The sequence below is a fragment of the Heliangelus exortis genome, chromosome 10, assembly GCF_036169615.1.
Source record: "Heliangelus exortis chromosome 10, bHelExo1.hap1, whole genome shotgun sequence".
Lineage (NCBI taxonomy): Eukaryota > Metazoa > Chordata > Aves > Apodiformes > Trochilidae > Heliangelus > Heliangelus exortis.
In genome coordinates this window covers 8,315,904-8,343,353 of record NC_092431.1, presented here as the reverse complement: position 1 = coordinate 8,343,353, position 27,450 = coordinate 8,315,904, and the positions used below count along the sequence as shown (strand labels likewise).

General features: G+C 37.2%; 1 protein-coding gene across 2 annotated transcripts in view; it reads right to left on the bottom strand.

Moving 5' to 3' along the window:
* Positions 1–2,240: 2,240 nt before the first annotated feature.
* The window catches only part of HTT (huntingtin), an 81,447-nt gene continuing 56,237 nt past the window's right edge, over positions 2,241–27,450 (bottom strand). Inside the window, exons 47-68 of one of the 2 annotated variants that reach the window (XM_071753375.1) lie at positions 26,075–26,197; positions 25,003–25,216; positions 24,670–24,815; positions 24,038–24,215; positions 23,665–23,760; positions 22,615–22,802; positions 20,746–20,872; positions 19,526–19,626; positions 18,385–18,539; positions 17,874–18,013; positions 17,631–17,713; positions 15,957–16,087; positions 15,653–15,782; positions 14,718–14,873; positions 12,242–12,432; positions 10,982–11,096; positions 10,551–10,764; positions 10,085–10,190; positions 8,626–8,788; positions 8,006–8,166; positions 5,533–7,123; positions 2,241–5,487 (exon numbers count right to left, since the gene is read on the bottom strand). In XM_071753375.1, the coding sequence (XP_071609476.1) occupies positions 6,910–7,123; positions 8,006–8,166; positions 8,626–8,788; positions 10,085–10,190; positions 10,551–10,764; positions 10,982–11,096; positions 12,242–12,432; positions 14,718–14,873; positions 15,653–15,782; positions 15,957–16,087; positions 17,631–17,713; positions 17,874–18,013; positions 18,385–18,539; positions 19,526–19,626; positions 20,746–20,872; positions 22,615–22,802; positions 23,665–23,760; positions 24,038–24,215; positions 24,670–24,815; positions 25,003–25,216; positions 26,075–26,197 (3,132 nt within the window). In that variant the 3' untranslated portion in view covers positions 2,241–5,487; positions 5,533–6,909. Of the gene's footprint in view, positions 5,488–5,532; positions 7,124–8,005; positions 8,167–8,625; positions 8,789–10,084; positions 10,191–10,550; positions 10,765–10,981; positions 11,097–12,241; positions 12,433–14,717; positions 14,874–15,652; positions 15,783–15,956; positions 16,088–17,630; positions 17,714–17,873; positions 18,014–18,384; positions 18,540–19,525; positions 19,627–20,745; positions 20,873–22,614; positions 22,803–23,664; positions 23,761–24,037; positions 24,216–24,669; positions 24,816–25,002; positions 25,217–26,074; positions 26,198–27,450 lie in introns of those variants that run through there. The other variant, XM_071753376.1, reaches the window with a different exon arrangement.

Below are 27,450 nucleotides of genomic sequence, written 5' to 3'. Positions count from 1 at the left end.
TATACCATTTGTGAAAGCATTTGATTTTGGTACAGTTGAAGATAAACATCTGAACAATTTTAGATTATTACACTAGGGACTAAGAAGTTGCAGGCTTATTCACTCCATGTCTTAAGATTCACGTCTTCAGGACCCACAATTCATTCAGTTTCCATGTACTTTGGATCCCTCAGTCTTATCTTCTGTTAGTCATGTACCAATCTACTGATTATTGTAAAGCATTAGCCATGGAAAATATTTTTGTAGGGGTTAAGGCAGAGGAAAGAAGGCAGAAGAAGGAATGAGTCTAAGCTGCGTTGCCTTGAGATGTAAGGATCAGATGCCATGAAAGCACTTAAAAATACCACCCAGCTTTCCAGTATCCAGTGTTCATTGAAAACAGCATTAGTTTGAAGCAGTTATTAAGGTAAAGAAAAATGAGGATGAACAAAGTAATTAAAAGAACATCTGCCCAAACTTGCCTGAAACAAAAGTGGAAAGATTTGTGTTATTTTCATAGATGTTAAATGCCAAAGATGGTATTTGAAATGTCAACATTATTAAGACATATCAAGAAAAGTTAACAAGCTTTACCCTTGCATTCCCAATTGACAAGACAGAAACTTCAGTCCTAGAGCCATTTAACAGCAAGATAAAACACTTAGTGTCTCTTCCTCAAAGGGAGAAAGGGGTTGGGGAAGATGCATGTAAGTCTTATTTGGAGCCATTATTTCAAATTTGGGGAACACTGACTTTTAAGTTTCACAGTGCACGCAATTCAAGCTGAGCTAGATTAGCAAAAACTATTTAAATGGTCTGTCTGAACCTGACTCCCAGCTCTGTAGGCATCTGAGGCATAGTCAAACCCAGTCCTCAGGGATGCATTTTGCTTGAAGCCCAAACACTGCAGCCCGGCTGAAAGAACTCCAAAATGTAAATACTGAGGTAAAACAATCAGGTTGCACTTGATCAAAACCTACCCATGACATTTGGAGTTTCAAGGATATGAAAACAGCACCTGGGGTGAGGATTACTCTGCCATACTTGGATGTATATGCCATGGGAAAGAAGAGAAAAAAAAAATTAAGGCAGAATTACGTCTGCAAATGGGAGAAAGGAGGCTTGGCTCAAAAGATAATGCTTCTATATACTTTATAAACTTTTTTTGTTGTTGTTCCTACTTCCAACTTTTTAACAAAGCTAAAAGTTGCAAATCTTTTCATCTCTTCAAACAGTCATGCAAAACTTATGGTATAATTCTACAAGCAATCAAAGCTTTTTGACTTGTAACTGGGGTGGATCTAAGCCAATTACAAGAGCTGCACTGACTAGAAAGAAAAAAACAGAACAATACTTACACAGGACAGGAGAGGCAGTGGGGAAGCTAGAAAAGTTTCAGTAAGTTAAAAAGTTCTAGTCTTCTGAGTGCAATGTTTCATCTCCCCGTGCCTGGCAATTATTAGGGATAATCTTTCCAAAAATTAAATGTCTGTTCTTCTCTGAGTGACAAAAGGATGAAGACTTTATTATTCAAACAAGTCCTCAGCTCTGAAGTCAAAACAACTTACCACAGCACAGTTCCATTCCTTGGCTCCATGGCTAAACTAAAAGGTGACATGTGTGGCTCATCATTTGCTATTTACACTGACAAGGAAAAATGAGATCTAAGAAATTATTTTGACAAAGAATGAAACCAGCACGTGCTTTGTACATTAAGCTACTTTAAAGCTTATTCCAGGGTTTCCAGAGAACAGCAGAGTGCTGCAAAGTTAATGAAAACAAGATGTCTCTAAGCAGCTGAGTACTGCAAGAGATCCTCCAGTGTTCAGCAGCAGGACCACCCAGAAGTTTCTTTCAAGATGCAAGCCTAACAGCTGGGAAACCAAGCTTAGGCAAGTTAAACCATTTCTTCTCCTGTGTAACATTATTCCCTCCCAGGACTGCTGCAGATAAATGCACCCTCATTCACAAATACAGCTGTGCACTTAAATTTTGTGTTTTCTGATCTCATCTAGAATCCCAGAGACGTTTTGGCAAGCATGACTATTAGATACAATTAAAAGCTCAACCGTTATAGTTCTTTGTTAATTGCAAACAGCACTGTGATTATGAAGTATATCTGCATTTGCAGAGTTTAAGCATTTTTGCATATTTTTAAAATAGTCCATATCTGATCATTGCTGAAAAGAAGAGACACCGGGGGAACAAACCTGTAGTACGAATGCATCGAGAACTTTTTTAAATAAACAGAGAAAAATCACTTACAGTAAGTTATATTTTATTTTCACTTTTTGTTTCAATGTGCAATATTTTCAGCATTATTTTTTTAAAAACTTAAATATACATCTAAAATCATATGCTCTCCTTTTCCTTTGAGTACAATTGCTTTTGTGGCTGGGGCTCCAAGCTTTTGCTCGTCATTGCCCTCAAACTCCAGAAGACACCAGCACAGGGTGCATGTCACACATGGTTTACCTTATCCTTCCTCAGTTGCCCCAGCTCCATGGTAATGCATACACAGACTGATGGGAATGATAAGCTCACACAAAATGCACGTGACAAAAGCAGCACATGCTTCACAAATGCTCTGCAGCATTTATACCCAGTTAAATTGCATACAGCAGAAACTTGACATACGACAGCAGCTGAGTATGACTGTGGGATTTTCACGATTTTTAATGGAGATTTTAAGGTAGCATGCACAAAGAGTTCACCTGAAATCTCAGTATTAGGTAAAATTAGCACATTAGACTTCCCCAAAATTTTGCTACATTGCTTACTCTAGTTCTTACAGTAGCTTGCTTTCACTTTAAAATAACTAACCCACCTAAATAGTACCAAAGTACTTTGTTCTAACTTTCATCAGTTGTATTCTTATAACCAAAATACTTTTTAATGTAGAAGAGCAAAGCACCTGCCCTTGTCACTTAGTTGATTTCTACCTTTAGTAGAATGTTCAGTTGGGATTGTACATGGAAGAAGTCTGCTTCATGAAATGGATGTACTTGAATCAGTTACCTTTTTTTCTCCCACCCCATCACTTTCAACCACTGTGTAAGATGTTGAATGACCAAATTTAATTATACTTATTGCTGTATTTATTGCTCATTATACCCTATTTTTTTTTTGTTTTAGTAAGCATAAATGCTTAGCCATGACAGGTCCACAAAATCTCAAGACATGAGAACAGTGACAGTCTTTGCAGTGCTTTTGACACAGCCTCCTTATCTGCTATATAAAGTTAACAGCCATTTAAAAAGGAAAATGGAAAGACAGAATGCTTTTAAGGCAAACTGACTAAGTATCAACAAATAACTTTTAACCCAAAAGGTTCAGTTTGTTTCTCACTTTGATCTAAATCTGTTCATTCATTACTCAGTGCTTTAGGAATGCTGTTGGTGGTTAAGAAATGAGCAGTATTTGGTGGTGAGCAGGCATTCCTACTAAAGCAAAAGTAATACACAGTCATTTACTGTGGCAATGAGCTTAAGTAGTAAAGAAAATACTTTGAATCCCACAAATAAGAACTGCTTCAGGAGTGGTCACAGTTTCCTAATCCTTACTCTTGCACCCTGGGCAAGGAAGGGGGCATGAAATGCAATCAGACTTTTTTAATGGGCCTCAAAACTACACATGGCTAACTAGTTCTCAAAGGAGGGCTGAATTTTAGATTCAGTAAAGCAGGTTCTTTGACAGCTGAATAACAAATGAAGTTTTAAACATTCAGCCATCTTAAGTATACTCCCAGCCATGCCGTACCTCCAATCCTTTAATAGTGTAATGTAGCCAGCTCCACTGCAGAGCACATTAAAGAAACTGCTTTGGTTAGCCAGGACAGCAAACGAAACATTAGTCTGAAGACAAAACATATTTCTAACCTGTTCACAATGAAAAACTTAACAGCCTGATCTTCAGAATTAGCTTTCTGTCTATATCAAGTTACAAATTTTCTGTGAAATAAAACTTTGCCTTAAGTCAATCTCAGGGACTAATGATTTTTTAAAGTTTTTTTTTTTGATAAACCAACATCATCTTTTCTTAGTGGCCATTGTATTGCTGTTACTGTCCCTATCCCATACCCCTGGGCTCTTGTCACTAGAGGCAGGCAGGAGTAATTTTAAATATGATTTCAATACAGAAATGAGGGTGGATAAAGTGTGTCTAGGAAGGAGACAGAAGTCTGCTGCCAGTGAAATGTGAGATTTGAAGCACTACTGCTGTGTGCACGCACAACAGGAAGACCCTTAAGTTACACTCCCTTCAGTTCACTGAGAATTTCCCAAGAGGATATATGCCCTTCTTTACATGCTCGGGGCATGTTTCAGGAGGCATACTATGACAAACCTGCAGGACAGAGTTAAAACAGATGGAGTTGCTAATACCAATAAATCTGTGTGAGATTGGAACCAACTGCATCAGCTCTAAAGCTTGACTAGAAATAGGTACCACAAATGTTTGCCTGAAGGCAGCAATGGGTTTTTGAGGGAAGGGGGTCTGTCACATCTGATGTTTTTCATCCAGCCATGCTGACTGCTTAAATCAATGTATTCCTTCACTGGCTTCAAAGATTCTGTGGCAAGCTCCATATTTGTTTGGTAAGTTTGAGAAAGGGGCTAGCTCCCATTATCCCAAGATAAAGTAACCAGCTATTCTGTGTTAATCATGAGGAGCTTAAAACAATGAAGAATTTAACAGTTTGTAACACAACATACACTGTTACATGGTGAGAATGACTAATTCGATGTTTTAAAAATATATTAAAATCTATTTAAATTTTGGAAAATAGCTTACAAAAATATCTTCACTTAAACTATATATCATACAAAAACTGACTGGTGTGTGGGTTTACAGTACAAAACGATTACTGGTGGTTACAAAAGGGAAGAGTGATCTATATTGCCCTTAATGAAAGCAGAGGGCATTACATCTTACTGCCTTGAATTAGTTTCTTACCAGAATTATGATAATTTCCAAATATAGCTCAAAAACTTTCAAACAGTATCTATTTTATTAAACCTTTTCCTGAAGTCCTGTTCAGTTTCTTTTAAAAACCACCACAGTGCTGTGGCCCAAGAAAGAAGAGTAACCCAGCTAAGGGCAGAAATAAATGCTCTAGATAGTAAGATCTGCAGAGTGCTAAATAGAGCAACATCTACATCAGTTGTTTCTACTGCCCATACCATTGGTTTCATCTACCATAAGAGGAAGTGACAGCAGCAGATAATTCCTTTGTAACCAATTTATGGGCAGAAGCAACAATTTTTGGTCTAGGTTGGAATTAGTTTAAATACAGGGGTTTTAATAAATACAAATATACACATCTGTATACAATAAATGTTGTCACATGTGTATAATTTCAACATATACATTATATACAGAAATACATACAGTACATGCTCCTCCTGACAACACCATCTCATTTTTCCGAGTGTCACCAAAAGGCGTGACAAGAAAATGAAGAGAGGTTAAATATAGCATGTGACTGACTGAGAACCAAGGTAAAAATTTCTCAATAATTAAAGGATTTCAACAAATACAACTAAAGACAGATGCTGTGCTAGATGCACAGGTGGCAAGTAAAAGCTAAATCTGGCCCTGTGTAGTGTCCTAAAATTTGTGGACGTGTGTATTGTGTTTGTGTCTAAAGCATTATGTATACAACAGGTAATAACACCATACAGGTAATCCACCACCACAGCCAGTTCCAAAGTAGACTATAAGCAGCCTTCTGATTCTTAACTACCAGCATTAATTTGTTGAAATGAGTGGCTGGAATCCAGATGACTCCGTGGCCTCAGTTAGGAAAGCTCAAACTGTTTTTGACTACTGGGGAGCTTGCACCATTTTGTCTCTTAAAATGCTGTGCAGCAGGTAAGAGCATTTTCTTAAGTTAAAGACTGATCCGAAGTAACTAGTCCTCTCTTTTACTGCTGTGTCTCAAAATAAAGGAATTCCAATGAAAACTACAGTAAAGTGGGTCACAAGAATGCCTCCTTATTACATTTTCTCAAGACAAATTAATCAACATATTCCAGTTTTAAAGCACTTTAAGAAAAGGTGAGATGCAAAACAAGATGTAATCTGTACAGTAAAATGGATTTTCAAAAGGAACATGAATTCAAGCACAAGGGAAAAACCATGAGAACAATACAGATGTCAAGACATTCAGTTGCATGGCTTCTGTTCATCTCAAATTACAGCACAGTTCATGCACCACACATCTTACAATTTTACATACTGTACATGATATAGAAATATTTAAATTAAAATTAATTTTACTGATATACTGTACTCAAATTTTAAATCCTGAGAAGAAAAAAGAAAAATGTGTGGTTAGGTATGTGCACTAGATCTCCAATGCCACCAAAACATACACCACAGGATATCAGAAAGTCTGGAGACAAGAATTACATGCTGGAAGTATAACTCATGAAAGCTATTTTCTCTTTTCCTTGTTTGAGAGAGACATTAGGAAATAATTTCTATTCTGTACTACACAACAGTATATACAGGTACATAAAATGATGAAGTTGCTAATGACTGCAGCTTGCAATAACAGTGTCTCTGTCAGTTACCAGCTGCAATACTGTTCCAGCTTCAGCTGAACATTAGGAAGAAGAGAAATACCAGTTACCCTGCATGTAGTACTTGCTTGTATTTTACAGTTTGTAAATGTGTCTCAGGTTAATCCCACTTGACTTGAAAAACAATGACGTATTTCTTTCCCCTGGTGTCAAGAACAAGAATTATGCTAGATTTTTCAGGTGATTTCCAGTGCTGCAGAGCATTTGTCCATGCATTCTGGAAGTGAAACGGACAGGTCCATATTTATCACAAATGCAACCCCAGACACTTTCTTGATCTTGCATTCCATAAAATTCATATCAGATTCCAAGGCTAGTCATGCAGTTCCATTACATTTCAGGGTGTTCAACATGCTGTGACCTTGTGGACATTCTGCAAACAAGTGAGGAGGCGATGATAGGGAGTTCCTGGAGATGCCACCACCTCAAACACTGACTGGAATGCCCTGCGATCCAACTCTTCATCTATCTGGTGCCTGTAAAAGTCTATGGCCACCAAACAGAAGATGTTAACATCCACTTGCTCAGATTTCCCCATCCTGCTGATAATGTGTGGAAGACTGAAATAAAAGTTAAGGTCATAATATGACAGAAGTTCCTAGTCTTTGGTATAGTGTTTTAAACACTGTCCTCCAATAAAACGGTGTGGGATTTTTAAGTTCACTAAAGCATTACAGTGCAAAATGAGTGTTGCTGCAGAAATCCTATTTCTTCAATAACTTCACACAATCTCTTCTGCCCAGAAATTCATTTTAACCTAGCAGTGACTTTATCCACTCAAGCAATCTGCACCATGGCCACAACTGTTGACAGCTAAAGAGCACTGCTGAGATTAAAAACTGTTAGGAAGTTTCAAACATGATGTATACCCACTTTCTTTGCCCAGTCATGAAATACAACAGTTGTTTTTGTTTGTTTTTAAATAAACCCAGCACAGATAACACCTATGTCTTTTGGTTGTTACAACTTATTTGGTGGATGTCATTTCATTGTCAAAGCTCACTGATACTGCACTGCACCTTCAGGATGACATCTGCAAAATACAGATTGTATGGGGAGATAATTTTCTTGAATTTGAGCTTGTTCTCTTTTTAAATTATATTTTACCTTGCAGAAGGAATATATGGCGGAGCTTCTAAAGGTCACAGAAAAGGTATCTGGTGAAGCCCTTCAGAGTAAGGACTTTCTCAGTTATCTAGCACAGTTACAAGCAACAGACCATAAAACAGTATTTCTAGGTAACTTCATTCTCGTAATATTTTAAATGTTGGTTTTTTTTACCCTCAAACCTAATGCACCAATAGCACAGACATCCATGCCACCGCTACCTGCAGTAAATCTGCCTTTTTTGCGTGCTGATCTTGTAGTCTTACCCTTCAAAGCTACCAATGTGCTTTACACATTCACACAGAAATGGCACACATTCAGGTTTTTTAGGATACATTGCTGAAATCCATTGACTGGTGGAAGCACTGACAAAAAAACAGGAAAGACTCCACATTGCCATTGCCACAGGTGTTCTTTGTGTAAAGTTAGAGAGAGACAGCATCACCCAGTCACGGACCATTGAGGACTGTCCAGTGCTATGTAGTGTCTGAAATACCTGCAAAAATATTTTTCACAGGAATAAAGACATGGTAGATGGACAGAGGAAAGAGTTTAGTTTCTCTTGTCTAAAAAGCTCTGAGGTTCACAGTAAGTAGGTGCTTAAGAGCAAAATATCAAGGAGCTTCAGTCCACAGAAGCTTGACTGTAGAGTTCACAAGGCCAGATAACCTGGCTCCTTGAGTTGTAAAGAGTCTGAGTGCCAGGATCCTAACTATTAATTTTATCTTTATTTTCCCATTATCAGGGATTGAACTGTACTGCTGTGAGCTTTGTCTTCTGGGCAACATGGAGAGCTAGAACCATCTCGTCACCCCAAAGACAAAGCTCACAGCACTACAGATCAGTCACTACAAAAGGTTTATTAGCTCTAACAAAACATATTTGCCCCTCTGATTGAGCTGTCAGTTATTTAAGAAGTCTTCTGAAACATTTAAGGAAAAAATATAAACACTACCTTATAAACTACTGTTGCCATGAATTGTGGGTAAGGTTGCTGATTGGATAGAAATTCTCCAATAACTTTATTCATTACATCTTGTGGAGGGAAAAAGTCATCAAGAAACTGTGGAAGGATTCGAGCCACCACTCTAGCTTCAAAAGGAAATCCCCTCCTGATCCTGAAAATAATGGAAGAGAACATATTTTATTATTGAATTCCAGTGAATATCTCATTCTTTTCCAATTTAATTAGAATCAGAAAGAACTTTTTACTTTCCTCTGTAGACAGGCAAAATAATTGTTCAACACTTAGGAATCTATCTTCATGTAATCTTACTCCAACAGTCTACCTAAATAAAGTCTATCAAAGCTTTTACTGGCAGTTGTTACAGGTGCTGCGTCCTCCCCCTTTTTTTTTTTTTTTTTATCAGAAAATATGAAAGGGATGAAAAAACTGAAGAACAAAAGACAGGGAGATTACTCATCCTAGCTATAAGAGAAAATACCATTTATAAGCAAAACATTAATTTCCAATGATAACATCTTTGCATAGTTTTTCATTCAAGACCAGGATGACCAATATATGGAATGCAGGAAAAGCAAGTTGTGCTGCACTATAAAGAAGAGAAAAGAAATTCCAAAAAATTTTACTTCAGTAATCCTGTCTGGAAAATCTTCCTAATAAAGGCTGCATCTGCAAGATGGTAATTCTCATCATGTGGTTATTTCCTGCAAAAGTTATTTTCTGCTTATAGTATTCGTAGGTTTTTTGCTAACTCTTAGGAGTGGTATTTTCAAATGTACTCAAGGACTGCTCTAGTTGTGTTCTGAGTGCAGAAGTGAAACCTTCATCCAGTTTTATGGAAAAGCCACTGAACACTTTAAAATATGTAAACCGTTACCCCACAAACTACTATGTAAAATCAAACATGCTGTGCTCACTTAAGACAGCTTGAGATTGTCAGATCAAAACAGGGGCTTTGAAATATGCCCATTAAACGAGTTCCATGTGAATACAGAAGTTTTACTGTACCCTTCCACTGCAATTACTTAACAGCCTTAGAAAGAGCAATAGTTGGGTGGGGGAAGGGGAAAGAGGTTTTAAACTCTTGTGATGGTTTGAAAGATTATTTCCCATAAACTGGATTTATATCCTCGATTATGCAGAAGACATCCTGAGAAGCACTTAAGAGTTTGACCTGAAGGGAGCTGGAAATACTTTTATAAGTGTTATGGTTTGTGCAACATACAGTATCAGTTAAGACATGTCTGTTTTCCATTTACATTCCTGTACATTTCTGCTGCCTTCAGCAATTCCATCAGCCTTACTGTGTATACTAGAAGTATCGATTTTAAGCAATGGTAAGCAGAGAAACATTCATTAAATATTAGAACTGTCAAACAGAGAAGTGATCACACAGTGCCAAACAGAGTTATTTCCCTTCCCATGCCCACTACATGTTTTATCCTCTTACCTATCAAAAAGGACAGATACTCGTTCCATAGCTACAATCACAGATTCACTGTCAGGAGCAGCAGGATTTACATCTGTGTTACGACTCGGGCTGATTTTTTCCTTTCCTAAATCAAAATAATTTGTTACAAGTTTACTGTGAATGCTAGAATGACACCTTTTCATCCTTGGTATATATGAAAAAAAAACATTACGAAAATGAGCACTTTTAGTAAGCTAGTGTCTCAGCACAGCAAATGATTAAAAAAAGCAAATACAAAAACCCCAGAATGGTCATGGTTGGAAGGGACCTCTGGAGATCACCTAGTCCAACCCACCTGCTAAAGCAGGTTCACCTAGAGCAGGTTGTACAGAATCACATCCAGGTGGGTTTTGAGTATCTCCAGACAAGGAGACTCCGTAACCAACCTGGAGAGCCTGTTCCTGTGCTCAGTCACCCTTGAAGAAGTTTTTCCTCATATAAATACCTGTGTACATGCAAGTCAGCATTAATCCAAGTGCTGCCATTGCTCTGTGGGGACTCTGCACATTCACTCTGTCAACACTCAGTTTAACTAGGGATTCACTATCCAGCCTGGAAAGCTGCTCTGAGAGAAGAAGTCGTTCTAATCCTCTCAGGACACAGTGATAAATAATGGATGGTGTTGACTCATCACTCCCAGACACCATGACTCCACACATCTGAAATAAAGAAAAAAGCCAACTGTTTCTGAGATGCATTTAGGTCATCTTCTAGCACCATATTACTGCACCTAGTATGGAACTGCAACATGTATTAGGACAAACTGATCAAACTAAACCCAAAAGCACACCTACCCCACAATAATCACCGTAAGTGTTAAAGATGTGGTGATCCCAGGTTACATGAACACCTATGACTGAAGGCATCACAACATACCTGTATAATTCCTGCAGAGAATTCAGGCCCTACATCAAGTGGGTAATTCTCAATCAAATAGAAAGCAGCTGCACACATTACCAAAATGTGCTGTTGGTTATGGATATTCACACAACTGTAAATAAGCAAAAAAAATAGTGGTCACTTACATCAGAGCTGTCTAGGTCACAAATAAAGAAAATGTAAACAATGCTTAGAAACACTAAGTATTTTTTCACATTAAATTTATGCAGTTTTAAAAATCACACTAAATATAATCAAGATGACATAAAAGAGCACTGTGTCATGGTTTAACCCCAGCTAGCAACTAAGCCCCACTGAGCTGCCTGGTTACTCCCCTGGTGGGACTGGGGAGAGAATCAGAAAACTCTGAGAAAACTCGTGGGCTAGGATAAAGACAGTTTAATAGGTAAAGCAAAAACCACACAGGAAAAAGAAAACAAGGAATTCATTCACTGCTTCCCATTGGCAGGCAGGTTCAGCCATCTCCAGGACAACAGGGCTCCACCACACACAATAGTTACTTAGGAAGACAAATGCTATCACTCTGAATGTCCCCCCTCTTTCTTCTTGCAGCTGTATATGCTGAGAATGATGTCATACAGTGTGGAATATTCCTTTTGTCAGCTGGGGTCAGCTGTCCCATCTGTCTCCTCCCAGCCTCTTGTGCACTGACCCCCCAGCCTGCTCACTGGTGGGGTGATAGGCAGAAAAGGCCTTGATTCCTTGTAAGCACTGCTCAACTGTAACTATAATATCCCTGTATTATCATCACTGCTTCCAGCAAAAAAACAAAACAAGCCCATCCAACCTACTATGGAGAAAATTAACTCCATCCCAGCCAAAGCCAGCACACACTTGTTATCATAGAAATCTAGTGAAATACAAGAAAATTTTCAGCAATATAATTACAAACTACCACTACCTGACTTTTTTAGAAGAAATAAACTTCATTACTGATCTTGCAAGTCTTATTCTGAGTACACCTTTGGACAGAAAAATAAGGTTTAGAGAACCCAATTTACCAGAGACAAAAGTCTGAGCTAACAGTTTTCTTACCCTTACCTATCTTTTTGCTTCTGTAAATCAAACCTTAAATTGGCTGATAAGCTTCATTTTTGAGATTTTAATGAAAATGCCAAAACCTGCTTGATACAACAGCCCGTTCTAAAATGTACTGACAACAGCAAACCATGAAGAGCCCTGTTGTTCACCCATAAGCATGCAACAGTTCAGGGTGGGGAGGAGGAAGAGTCTTACTGTGCTAGTCCTCTCAAATTGGAGAGTAGATACTCGCTGATAATTGGAATGAGCTGCTTTGCTGTCTCATCAAGCAAGTCACACTCAAGGATATAAAGAATTCCATGCAGAGCTCCAATCCGACTTGGCATGTGGGTGCTTCTTAGGGTTGATTCCAGCAGTCGACTTACTGGCTCAGCCACAGCTTTATCCTAATAAATCCAACAAGAATATTCATTAGAAGTCAACACTGGTTTAATACTGGAGACTCCTGTCATTTGCAAATACTTGGAACAAATTAAAGAGCAGAAAATTTGGCGTGAAACAGAGCTTGGCTTAAAACTACTTTGAATCGAGTGCCACAAGATTAATATAATCAGATAAGAAATGACTTGAAGATTAACTGGTACACTGATGCTACTTTGTTTTACCTGTAAAAGGCTAACCCGTAATTTAAAACCAAAAGAAAAAAACCACAAGATAAGCCTTAGTTCAGTAAATAATACATGCTAATAAGAATTCTCGCATGTAGAACTTGGATGAATGGAATTTTCTGAACCTCCAGCAAAGGATGCTTCTGTCTGAAACTGACTTGTAGATCCCTATAGTCTACATCCAAAAGAATACTCTGTCCATCCATTCAACTCATAGTACAATGTTTCATTTACCTGTTCTCCAAGACCACCACCAAGACATACATATCTCTCCACCAGTCCCATGATCAAGATGAGGTGATTGAGAACCCTCAGTAAGTTTGCAGATGATACCAAGTTGGGTGGAAGTGCTGATCTGCTTGAGGGTAGGAAGGTACAGAGGGCATGTTGGGCATGTTGGATGAATGGGTTAAGGCCACTGTAAGAGGCTCAACACAGCCAAGTGCCAGGTCCTGCACTTGGGTCGCAACAACCCCAGGCAACACTGGAGGCCTGGGGAAGAGTGGAAAACTGCCCAGTGGAAAAAGCAACTGAGGGTATTGGTTGACAGCTGGCTGAATGTGAGCGAGCAGTGTGTCCAAGGTGGCCAAAGCAGCCAACAGCATCTTGGCTTGTACCAGAAACAGTGTGGCCAGCAGGAGAAGGGCAGAGATTGCGTGCCTGTCCCCAGCACTGGTGAGGCCACACCTCGAGTACTGTGTTAAGTTCTGGGCCCCTCACTGCAAGAAAGACACTGAGGGGCTGGACTGAGTCCAGGGAAGGGCAACAAAACTGGTGAAGGGTCTGGAGAACAAGTCCTGTGAGGAGCAGCTGAGGGAACTGAGGCTGTTTAGTCTGGAGAAAAAGGAGGCTGAAGGGAGACTTTATTGTTCTCTACAACAACCTGAAAGAATGTTGTAGCGAGGTGGGTGTCAATGTACCTATTGCTTGTTACTTCGTCAAAGCCTCAAGCTGCACCAGGAGAGGTTTAGATTGTATATCAGGAAATATTTCTTCACTGAAAGGGTTATCAATCATTGAACTATGCTGCCCTGGAAGTGGTCAAGTCATGCTCCCTCTCTGGAACTGTTATAAGACAGGTATGTGTGGTGCTCAGGGACACCTGAGTGGTCAACTCGGTAGTGTTAAGTTAATGGCTGCACTCTATGAGTTTCAGATCAAGCAACTCTTGATGGAATGAACCTTTTTTCCCCTCCCACTATTACATTCAGCTGTTAGTTTGTGGGAAGCTGTTAGTTCACTGAGCGGGAAATTACGGCCTACTCAGGACGATCTCTAAAAGTGCTTCTCTATGTTTGGCATCACTTTGACAGCCTTCCCTTGCACAACTGCTGCTACAAAAGCGACTGGAAACCCTACCCCAAATCTGTCAACATTTTCCTTATCACTCTTAACCATACAGTTTTATATCAGTCTCACACAGACTCTTACAAATGCTAACTTTGTCCAAAAGAATTTGTATTTTTTTTTCCTAAATAATCCCATTCTTAAATATCCATTTAAACATACTACTGGCTCTCTGGTCTACAGATTTAAAGACAGCGACACATTTCATTGAAAAACTTGCATTAATTATGTTATTTTCCTAAATACAGAATGAGGCAGTCCATGACAGTGAAGAGTGAGGGAAACAAAAGGGATATCTAACTGTCATGCCATGCATTCATCACACAAACTTCCCCAGCCTCTCCCAAGTTTACAGTCATCCACTTGTAACACAAATCTAGCAATAACTGTTCCCCAGTCTTCACCTGTGGCCTAAAATGTAACAAAGGAGTCCAGGGCAAAGGTAACACACAACTAAGATAAACAAAACACACATATTAAATTAAGCTTATATGTCAAAAATCCCAAAACAAAACAATGTTTTTGTTTGATGTTTTACAACCTCTGAAATCCCAGAATAATACCCTACTACTTCTTCTAGCCATGTAGTTCACCTAAGGTATTTTCTTAGGGACAAACCACCCTCACCATATACATCAGATTTTGCAGCAGAAGGTAAGGATGAGTTAACCCAGACACTCAAGAATTTGCAACAGGCTTCCACGAAAATTTCTTACCATTCCAAGAACAGCAGCAGCTTTACAAGTGGCTGGTATCAAATACTGTACAAGAATCTCATCTTCTGATGGATGCACCTTTCGCAGTTCTGTCAATGTTGTATACATCATCTCAAACTGATTCCTTTCTGTAAATAAGTCTGATACTGCCAGAAGCTGTACACAAATAAAATTTGAATTAAAAAAAAACAACCCCATTGGCTGACAGTCAAAAGTTGGCTGTCCCTTCTGTTATAACTGTTAAGAAAAGATTCCTTGATCAATCTATTAAATGCAAAAAATTAACTCCAGTGTCTGAAATAACTGTTGTTAACTTGTCCAGAATTAATTCCACCAGCCATATCAAATAATTACCACCAAACAGTCCTTTTTCCCAAGAGTTACAAAACCAAATCCACTATAGTAAGTAATTCTAGGAAATGAACAAATGCTGCCATTTAAAAAGTACTAAAATATCCCACAGCATACAATAGTCTCTTGCAAGGGTAGTTTCATTTTAAATCTTTTACAGTGGTGAATAATGATTATCCAGACACATTCCACACCTTTGTTAGTTATGCTTGGTTTTAGATTGCAATAGTAAATTTAATCCTCTAATACATTGTTGTTCCATCCTCATTTTTTTTACAAAGAGATAGGATAAGCAAAATCCTGACATTTACTTTCAGCAAGCTGTCAAGTAAAATAACTCTAGCATAAGTGACAATAAAGTGTTTGTAATGTAGTAGCAGAATATGCAATCTAGATGCTTATACAGTTTAAAGTATTATAACATTATAGTTGTTCAAGTCATATTTCTGCATTGCCCATTTTACAGCATTGGCAAGACTCATCAGTGTTCCCATATATTAAAAGCAGCATTGCAAATGTTGCTTAGCTCTGAACAGTTACTACCACACACTCATTTATGACTCTGAGTAACAACTCTGACTCACCGATCGCACCACTTCACTTATCAGGATGACTGGTGTCCTCTTGCTGGGGTTTGAAGGCAAGATCCACTGACTGTACAGTTCAAGCAAGAACTGAGAACAGGAATGTATATCTACACCAGCACGGTGTTTCCTGCAAGGCAGAATAAGCAAGTGTTGAAATGGCTCTTCTTAAGCCTTGCTAAAATATTTGACTTGAAATAGTTATTTACCAGCATCCAATTTATAAAGCCAGATTACTGAACTTGGCATGAAGAGATAAAAGCTTATTGGTAAACCAAAGGAGAGACAAGAAAAAAAAAGACACCTGGTGTTAATAGGAGAGGTTGGTGGTGAGGAAGGAACAGGTATGTCATTCTCATCTTCTTCATCCTCACCCCACTCTTCTTCTCTCAGTGGAGTGATATTATTTCCTAACCATATGGAGTGTATAGAGACCTTGCAACATGACAAATAAAAAAAAAAAAGAAAACCAAATAGAACAGAAGACATTTAACACCCTTGTAGTCACAATAAAAAATTTAGCAGTCTGATACGTTTTTAATTTAAATGACAGGCAGCAAACATGTGGCCTCAAATCACATTTATAAACTGCACATCACTTAATGTTTTGGTTTTTAAAAATCTTTTTCAACATTTTAGTTTAACTAATTTTAAAGTGTTTGGCACAGCAAAATCAGCAGCACCATGTGCTTAGTACATCAATACAGGTGATGCTGAAAGGTGACATCAAACATGCAGATGTGCTCCATCATCTCAAAGTCAATGCATCAAACTTAAAATCTGAAACAAAGTATAAATATTTACAGGTTTTATTGAGCAAGAAAGTAATTCAGAAATAACTGTGACAACTGAAGTTCAATAGAAAACCCATTCCTAAGTCTTCTCAAACCATAACTCAATGTACCTGACTGCAATATACCTTTTGAAACCAGACATGATTGACTTTGACTTATTCTACATAAACACTTATATACAAAGAAGAAAACTTCTCAGTTAAGTTTGCTTTACAAAATAAAGTTTGAGAACAGTAAGACCTGTTGTTAGCATTTCATAACTGCTCTTAGTATTCCAAAACAAAATCAGCATTTCCTGTATTTCAACACAGATATCATTTTTCTTTAAGTTACTTATCTTACATAGCTCAACACTTCCTTCTTAGACAAAAATTCACCCTTAAAGTAGACTTCTCTCATGTTAAGCAAAAATATACATGCTTATTTTTTTCTCAAGCAAGATGTCTAATGCCTAGTTTTGTTATAGAGTTACAGTTTTTGTAAGTAGCACACTGGCTCTGTAAACCTGCACATACTGAACTTCCAAGTAATTTAGAATTTCAAGAGAACACATGGACTTCTGGAGACATAAAAGTGATTGTTTAGTCTTCCCTATGCAAAAGATCAATAAAAAAAGCAATGTCACCTAAGTTTAGTTAAGATTTTTTCACTAATACATAACATTCAAATAGTGAAACAAATAGTACATATAAAACTTATATGTACCTTTATGTAAAGATTGATTTTTTTCAAAGAGATAACTGAATCAGGACTATTTTATAATTAATTGAATGTAGTGCTAATTTTCCAACACAACTAATTTCACTTAAGTGAAATTACACTAGGTTTACCTGAAATAAACCCCCATTGCTTATTTTATGTCCAGTGATTTGTCATTTCCTATGGACTACTGGAAGCAAATTAAAATCCAGTAGATAAGCAGAACATAACACTACAAGGGCTCTTTAACGTTCAGGGATAAAAAGGACAAGTCAATACCTGGCTCACAAGCAGACCTCACACACACAAGGCAAAAATTTCTGAGAGGTGAGGCCTGGCTGAGAGGGTCACCAAGTTATGATCTACACTGCACCACTCAGAGCTTTTAGTTGACATTTGATGTTAAGAAATACCTCTTAATTGAATTGTCACAAACCGAAAGAAAGGTAATAGAAGTCAAGTTTAAAGTTCAGCTTCTAACAAACCTGTCCCAGTTTATAATCCATATCTCCTATTTCTCGTTCAGTATTGATCTGCAGTAAGAGCTTTTCATGGCTGATAAGAGCACCTATAGCAAAGAAAGGAGACAAATTTTTAAAACATGCATAACAAAGTAGATATGAAAATGGCTTTCAAAAAACCTGTATTTTAAATAAATTCCCAAGAGTGTATTTTCTAGTTTTTAAATGTAGTTCACTTCTCCCTTCCATCCCCCCTCAAGAACTTACCAGTAGTAGCAGGAGAAAGTGATGGAACAGGGTCCCAAGCTTGGTACAAGTGATGAGTAGCTATATTATCTCTCTTAGACACCATTGCTTGGATTTCCTGTTCAACAATTCCCCTGATAACACTCAACTTCCTCCCAAACCTGCAAGCCCAAAAATCAAATTAAGCAGATTTTTCCTTCAAAATTTTTATTCAAGACTGATTAGCTTACTGTGCAATGCCTATGCTTGTTTTCATTTTCAGGGATAGTAAAACTAAGGAATTCTGAGAAATACATTCTGCACATTGTTTACCAAATTTTAATAAAACATTGTGTTTTTCATATATTGTCTTTTAACATAGCTGGTTCATGATGGTGTGTCCATGTAACTTCTATATAAACACATTCACCCTCTACACTCCTGCTGCAAAAATACAATCTACACACTTTTGCTACAGCTAGATTAAGCAATTGTAATTATGTATTAATGACAAGTGTAACTTGTATGCATTTTAGAGCTAGTAAAAGTGTACCTTGTGTCCAGAGCTTTTAAAGCTTTGTTGCGGGGCTGCTGTTCCAAGCAGCTAACAGCTGGATTGCCTGCAACAGGTATTGTCATTGCACTCAGCACCAAGGAAGTTATGGCTTGTACTGCAAGAACATTAATTTGGGTCCTCTCTGTATCTTCCTGTAAAATGAACTGACTGTAATTTGAATTGTAAAAAAAAAAAAAGTAAAAAAAAATCCTGAAAGCACTGAGTATCAGTTTGTCACCTTCCACTCTACGTTATCATCCTGATATTGAAACTTCCTCCCATCCAGAAATCTCACAATGCACAGAAGTACTGTGCCTGTAGCAGCAACACATCCTTCCACCTCATCAGCCATTCTGCATGCATCCTCTCTTATCCCAACAGCATTAAAGACCCCTAGATGTTCATATCAGAGCATTCATTTTCTTTGTTTGCATCTACCCATCATTACCTACAGAAACAAAGCATCAAATAAGACCAATTCGAAGCTGGAAACTTTTCAGAGGAGGATCCATGTTAACTGCTTTTAGTAACTGCCTGTTCAGGAACAAAACTCAACTTCATCGTGAATTTTCAGCAGCATGTTTCTGGGCATCGCTATCCAGATACGCTCAATGTTTCTTCTAAAACAAGATGCTACGCATTTGCTATTTAGCACCACTGTAAAAGTGTGAGAAAAGTGCAATAAAACTTCTTTATAATATTTTGTTTAGATTCAGCCTGGTATTCATACTTGAGACACTGGCAGTTTTCCCCAGTAGAAATATTTTACCAAAATATCTTACCAAAGAAATTCCCCTCGAACTTTGATTATTAGTACAGATATTTGCATCAATGCACAATAGTTACAGTTAACTAGTATATTTCCTGAAGGCACAGTTCTCTCACACACCATTTCTTTCGAAGTTTTTGGAGTTCCTATTGTGCCTAAAGGCAAACATCTGATCAAGGCAACTTTGAACTGTGTGCACATTGAGTGACATACCAATATAAAGTTGAAAAAGCTTCACTAAATTTTTTCTATACTATTTACATGTTGCAGAAGCTTAGCCAAAATATCCATGCTTTACAGGTTTACTAATACAAATATTTTTCTTAGTTCAATTGAAATTTAGTTAAAATCATCAGTGAATGACATTACCTCTTGTTGGTTGTCCTCTTGGTCCATTACAATAGGTTGACTTACAAGCACACCAAGCAAAGTAGCCCAAGTCTCTTCAAATTGAGTACGGCTGATCCATCCTATGGAAGTATGAGACAGCCACTTATGTCTTAACACAAACTTATACATGGAATAGTATTAAGAAATGGCACACTGTTTCAACAGATTTTATTTTATGAACTTCCTATTTGATTCAGCATTTTTTAAAATCACTGCAGCTTAAATTTAAGTGTTATATTTTAATAACCAATGAACTCTTTAGAAGGGTTCAGAACATTATTATGTAAATGGTCCTGTTTGGGTTCTTTCCTATATAAAAGTAAATACTTTTATTGTCCAACTTTCAAAGCATTGAGATATCAGGTTTTCATAACACAGAAAATCATCCAGTTCTCATAGGAAAGAAAGCCATGAAGAATGCCATAATGATCCAAGAAATCATCATGCCCTAAAAGCAAAATTATTCAATTGCCTAGAAAATGGTCATTAAAATTGAAGCACTTCTCAAAGTTTTTCCAAACAGATTTTTGCCTATAAAAGACTGGAGAGGGTTCCTGAATAATACCTTGCATTTTATACTAATGAAGTCTCAAGAATCAAAAATTAAAATGTGCTCAAACAGAAATCAGTGTCACATTACAAATCATTCAAACACTAACCTCTACAGAGGGGGGAAAAAAACCCCAAGAAAACAAAAAAAACCCAAAGAACTTCTGTAAGCATACAGAAAACAGCATTACTCTTCACAGCATCATCTGTTGACAGACTGAAACTCTTAAGCCCTGCTGCCCTCCCTCAGTAAACCACGACATATCCAGAAACTTTGAAGTGACAGCATCTTGTTTAAAATATTGTGTGACAATAATTTCCATACATGTAGTGTGCATTAATTCAAAAACAGAGGGAGGAAATAAAACATTCTCAAACATACTGTCAGAAAACAAGTGACCAGTCTGTAGAGCACACTGAAATCACCTCCCTGAGTTGGAATAGTTTTTGCCTTTATTTCTGTATTTTTTTTCTCTGCACTGAGCAAAACAGTTTCTGCAACCTAATCAGGAAGCTGCTCTGAGGTATTTCCCTTCTACATAAGCAACTAAAAGTAAACAAATGGTTTAGCTTTAGTTATCCAATAACTTCACAACACAGCCAAATGCCCAATAACAGTCAACTATATATATTTATAATTTTGTGCATACCAAGAGTATTAATGCGATAGATGAACTCCTTAAAGATTTCTTTTTCTTGAAGAAATTCTACTGGGATTTCAGGAAAAACTGTGCCAAAGTCACCTGCAGGCTTTGGTGACCAGCCCAATTTCCAGACCTGAAGAAATATAAAGAAAGAATACTTAGCCAAAACAAAAATAGCATTAACAGGACAGCTACAAATACATATGCACCACTGAAAAGCAATGAGACCTCAGCAAATAAAATTCTTCAAAACCAAAAAACTTAGAGAAAGATTAAATATCTACACATTTTACCCTATGCTTCTATTTTTCGGGGGTATTCTTGCCGATTTCTCCCTAAATACATTATTCAGCCACACTGTCGAAGTTTGGACATAAAAGCAAGTAAGTCCTGTAATATACTTAAGTTTAGAATTTAAGTGACAGATAACTCCTAGATTGTACAGAAATGATGCTGAAAGGTAAGGGAAAATATTGCACATATTATTGATGGCTGAAAAAATCTCCATCAAAAAACTAGTATCTTTTGACATCCTCTCAAAAACAGAGTTCTGAGAAACAGATCAGAGAAAGGCCCTTGAATATATAAGGAAATGAGAGGGATCAGTCCTCAGGAAGTGTATTCTGGGAAGTGGTGTGAAAACACCATTGTAAGCCCTCCAATAAAACAAAAGGACTGCCACAGAACTGCCTTGCACCTATGGAAATGGCCTACATATGGAGCCAATGATAGAAATAAGGATTGAGGAGCAAAGTGGGTGGAGGTCTACTCCAGTTGTTCAGTCTCATATGTCTCAACCATGCTTACCAAGAAAAACAGGCACATAAAATGAGGGGCTGCAGTGGTGGGCTTCAGTGGGCTCATTGACACAAACCATCCCCTGTTGGCTGGCCCAACACTGGATCCAGGACCAGTGATTTTCTGTTACCTATCTTACCTCTTAACTTTTCTTCTCCTACTCTCTTGATTTCTCTTTCTCATTCCTAAAGCAATACAATGCTTACATTTCTTTTGCAGGTTGCACAGTGTAAGCATCAACAATCAATCTTCATGACTGTGTAGCCTAAGCACATATAACAGTTGAAGTCCCAGCTTTTATGAGTTATTCCTTCTATAGTTCTAATTAAATCTTATGTTCAAATACAAACCTTGAGTGCCATTTCACCTTTATTTAATCAATGGTATAATGGTTTGGAAGGTTATCAAAACTAAACCATTTCACAGTGCTAACAATCCATGGAAGTACTTATGGGATGTCATTATAACCATGTGGAAGTGGCCAAGAAAGAAAAGGCTGAAACACTCTGAACAAAGGATCCAAGATGAATTAGGAAAGAGTGGTACGACACAATCAAAAAACACTTGTATGGCATATCACAGTATGGTACCACATATAAATACCTGAGTTAGTTCAGACACTGCTTTGGACACCTCAGCAGCATTGCATCATTCTGGTACTCAGCCAAACAAAAACCAAGTTTGTCAATTCAGGTGTCACAGAAAAAGTAGCTACATGGGTTTTGCACTCTTTCCTGGGTACACAGTCCCATTGAGCAGGAGGAAATTCTAGCCCTAACAAAGCACCTAAAACACCACTTGCTTTTCCTTTCTTTATCTACCACCTAGACATTCTTTCACCTAAGAATGTAAGGAGCAACTACACTCCTTTCTAATGAACTCTCTGATTCCAAAGCAAACTCCTGTTTGATAACTTTACAATGCTTTGCTACTCAGTGTTTAATAAGAAAACATGGCTGACCAAACTAGCTAAAGGCTGAAGTCCTATACAAAACATAACATGCAGCACCATAGTTGTTCTTCAAAAAGCTGTTCAATAGCCTTTAAAGTCCTGAATATAAAGTATAATGAACATACCAAGGGAGGTACTCTTGTGTAGCTGTTCACTAGAGGCAGCCTTGCTAAACTGATGATGATATTCTTGAGGACAGGAGTAAGAAATGCTGGAATACTGCTGTTTCTTTTGTGCCCAAGTGCCAAGACAGTCTGTAAGCTTTCCACCATCTCAGCTACCAATTCACAAGCTGCAGCAATGTGTTTAGTTTCTTCATTGGGAGAAAAAGAAATTCAGTTTTATGAATCTATTAAAAAACCACGTAATTTTTAAAAGATACAGAAAAACAAAAAAGCTTAACAAAAGAGTATGCCAACTAAAAAGGAAAAAAAACCTACAAGGACATAGAAGTATTCTACAGTATTTCAGACAGTTGAAGAACACTACTACCCCCCTGCCTGCCACAGCTTGCATTGTTTGCCAGTGTCAGTGCTGGAGTACCTGAGGGCTGTCAGCAGACCAGCTCACATGCTAAGCCCAGCAAGCCCAAGCTACACTGAACAGAGCACTTATTAGAATTTGAAGTGACCAAACTCACCTGTTTTATAAGTAAACAGTCTCATAGCTGGCTCTATGCTATATCTGACAAGAAGATAGTTTCTGTAGATAGAAGTGGTATCTTACTGTACCAGCACAACTATATATGAAAAACAATGCTGTCCACACTCATGGACTACACTTGACCTTGGCTTCAGCACACTGCTCATATACTGAAGCCAGACAAATGACTCTGACATTCTTCAGCAGAAATATTAGCAATTCTATCACTCTCATATGAAATTTAAAAATCTCATAACACTTCAAAAAGCTCAGTCTGCAGCATGCAGCAGAGCTAATGGAATCCCCCAAAAGAAAAATTAACTCTAATGATTAACTTTCAAGAAAAAAACAACTAAACTTGTTAAAATCATGCCAACCTATTTATAACAAACATTTCTCAAATACAAATGAAGTCTCAGATTAACTCTTGTTGTTAAAAAAAAAAAAAAATAAAAAAATCAACGGAACAGGTACCTACAAATATTTCTTCAGTGAAAAGTTTAAGGCAAATGTGAAATTCATCGTTTACTTACTCAGTATGCTTGAATCAACTTCACCCTCACTTAAGCCTTTTGAAGTATTCTTCTTTCTTTCAGGACTAAGAAGTTGATTGCCGGGTTCAACTGCAACTGAATTAGACAAAAATATTTAAAGATACAGCCATTACACATCATATATTCCATTTTTCTCCTCAAAACCATATAGCACTCATATATTTACATTTCCAAAGCATCTGTCATATTCCAAAGTTATCAAAATTTTAAATGAGAAATTAATATAGTAAAAATAGATTTGTCAGATAAATCATTAAAAATTACTCAGAGGAAATATTCCAGACACTTAGCATTTGATCAGTGATGACTATTTATTAGAGAAAATTCTCATAGCTGTTCAAATTGGACTCACCTGCTTCTATGATAAATCTAATGCAATTAATTAGGGAGCACGCATATGTCACATTAACTGCAGAAGCCAACAAATTCCAAAGACTGGGATGCTGTAAAGTCAGACAACAACAATCCAGAGCAGCTTCAAGATCTATACTTAATGGAATCTGGTCATGCATTAAACGCCATGAGAGTGCCTGTAAAAACAAAAATTTCCTATTAACAACAAATTCTCACAACAGATGAACTTACAACCAAAAGAGTTTTGGGCTTTTTTGTACGTGGCAATACCTAAAAGTTTTATTAGCAAGGTGTATTGATTTTTTTCCTGAGAGAACAAAATTTATTTTGTACAAGGAAATTAGGAGCATTATGTGCTGTCTATTCAGTCTCACAAATCAGCAGAGGGCCCTTCTCCCAAATGCCAAAATCATTCCAACATTCAATCAACCTCTCCTTGTAAAAAGCTGCCCTTGTCCCATAAGACCATCTGATTTACTAGCACAGATCAAATAAAATTATGACTGAAGAAATTCCTACAGATAAGAAAATAGAACAGATCAAAAGTTACTAAACAGCAACCAGTTTAAGTCAAAATTGTTCCCTCTTCCAACATTCCATCCCATCTTTAATTATGATGCAATTCCTTACCTCTACAGACATAACTATGAATTTCAGGATATCATCTTCTTTGTCAGAAGGAACACGGAGACCAGATGGTAGTTTTGAGAGTAACAACAAATACTGAGCCAGTGCCCGACACAGTGTCATCATAGACTGATACAGCACCTCATCTCCTGCAAAATAACATTGAATGAAATCTAGCAGTTTGTATTTTTTCCTCTCAATAAATGTAATTAAGCACTTTTATGCCAGGTATCCTGATGTTTGTTTTTTTTAAGTAGTAAGTTCATGTACACAGATACCTGAAAAGTACCTTTGCAGAGGTGAGAATAAATTTTAAAAGACCATTATTTCTATTACCAAAGATATCACTTAGTTTTTTCCAGTAGGGTGACGGCTCAGTTGGCAATAGTGGTTGAAGAACTTGGTGGTTGGCAGGAAGGTTTTCCACAGTGGCAGACACATGATCCAAAGTTACCCTCCGGGCTGCTTCAAAGAAGCTACTCTTTTGGTCTCTTGATAGCTCATTCATGCCAAGGCTTAAACAAGGTGCTAACAAGCTCAGGTTGAACTCCTGAAATCAAATAGTAAAAAAAAGTAATTGCTTTTAAAGAGAAGATCTATCTGTATGTGAGGGTACCATTCTGGTATATTAATATGGTTGTAAAGTAGCAGTTTATCTATTAACTAGCTTGTTATTATGACCTCTGCTCTACTATGGTGTAACAATACCATATTTAAGATCATATTTGTTCCACATTTAAATTGCAAGCACTAAGGTTCTGGGAAGAAAAATCAATATACTTATTCCAAATTTTCAGAACTGTACATGCATAAAACTTAGGGATGGCCTTTACACAATGAATCTTCAAAACAATAAGGTTTTAAACAAGTAAGTAAAACAAGAATCTCTTTAAAAACAATTTCCCTCTATTATTAACGTAATGCACAGAATTTGAACAAAATAGTGTTCTTAAAAAACAAAGTACTTAGTAAACCTGGCATAAAGGACAAATTGTACCTATTTTTAATATCTGTGGCCTTTTACTGGTAAATTACAAGTAATCTATTGCAGATATTCCAAAGATTACAGAAACATCTGGAATTTTAAGAGACTGTATGACAAAATGAGAAGATGATGTAAAAGAGTAAAACAGGTTTTCTGTGACTGCAATACATAAACTAACCTTCACTTCCACTCTATACATCCAACCTGTAAGGTTAGAAAGCTATCAGCAGCATCAGTAGACAGAGCAAGGAAATTATTTACCATTCTAGTTTCCAAATGAGTTTAAATTGGAGAAGTGACCTAATGTTATTATATAAATTTCAAGTGTTTATATTTAAGACTAATCTATCAATGCTACCAGCAAAACCTTAGAAATAATTTATTAAATCTTGTTCAAAAGACTGTTCCATGTGACAAAGTTACCTTGCTGGTCATGAAGGAGTTCAGGTCAGGCTGAGGAATCCTATTTACCAGCTCTGCACCTTCCAGTAGTGCCGAGTCAGACTTGATGCAACACTGCGACCTCACTAGAGACACATACCAGTCCTTTAATAATGTTAAAAAAAATTATTATTACATATTGGTTTTCAGAAAATAATACAGTTCATGGGGTGTGGGGAAGAATTGCTAATTGACATTGAACCGCATAAAAGACCATTAGGCCGTATTAATGTAAAAATTAAAACCTCAAATTCAAAAGCAAGGCAAAACAGACAACTGATGAATGGTCCATCTTAAAACATTCAGGGGCAAGGTGTCTCTTTCATTACAGTCTGGATAGGAAATGAAGAATAAAGAAGCTTAACATTTAAGCATGTATGCAATAGGATCCCAAAGCCGAGGGGAATGTCTAGAAAAAAACCTGAAATACTATGTAGTTGCACAAACATAATACGAACAGCAAAAAACTTCAATACTAAAACCACATAAGAAGTGTTCAGATTCAAATAAATCAGCAGATGAAGATAACATCTGTCTTAATGTTCACCAAAATAAATTAAGACCAAACATCACTACAAGTTCTTAAATTACTAGTGGTGAGCCTACAGGAATTAGTTTATAATATAACTAATTTAACTAAGGAGTACAAAGATTTATCCCTTTTCTATGTTTCCCTTCTTGTAGCCAGACATCCTGAATTTGCTGATTCTGATTAGAATGTGACAATGCTCTTAGTCATATGGTTTAGTTTTAGGTAGTCCTAACAAGGAGCCGGAGTTGGACTCAATGATCCTTATGTGTCCCTTCCAACTTGATCCTATGAACTATGCAGGCATGAATGAAGCATATAAAAAACAAATATAAAAACCCTTTCTGCAAGATTTACAGTTATGAAAGAAAGATATTTTGTGGTTAATTTGAAGACAAAAAGCCATGGGCAAATAGTTTGTGGTCACAAACAGCATTTCCTCCTGCTGTCTAGATAGCTCTCAACCTGTCCAAGTCAAGGGGTTCCTCATCTAGTTATCAATCTCCTCCAAAATGTCATCTCATCAAACAATTATAGCCATCTCATTTACACAATTTTCACATTACTGTGTACTACTGTAGAACACACAGGAACAAAAAGAAGAAATCATCTGTGCCATGGGACAAGCTAGAAAGAAAGACACAGTCCCCAAAAGACTTGCTCTTATCTTCCCACCTCACTTTGAAGTAAACACACCTAAGTATGAATAACAGAAAAGGTTGTCATGTTTGCCCTCTGAAAAGTAACTTAAATCTCAGAAGTGGCAACTAAGAAGTAATGCTTAATTTCCATGAGACAACCAACAGTTTTCAGAAAATGAACAAGCCTG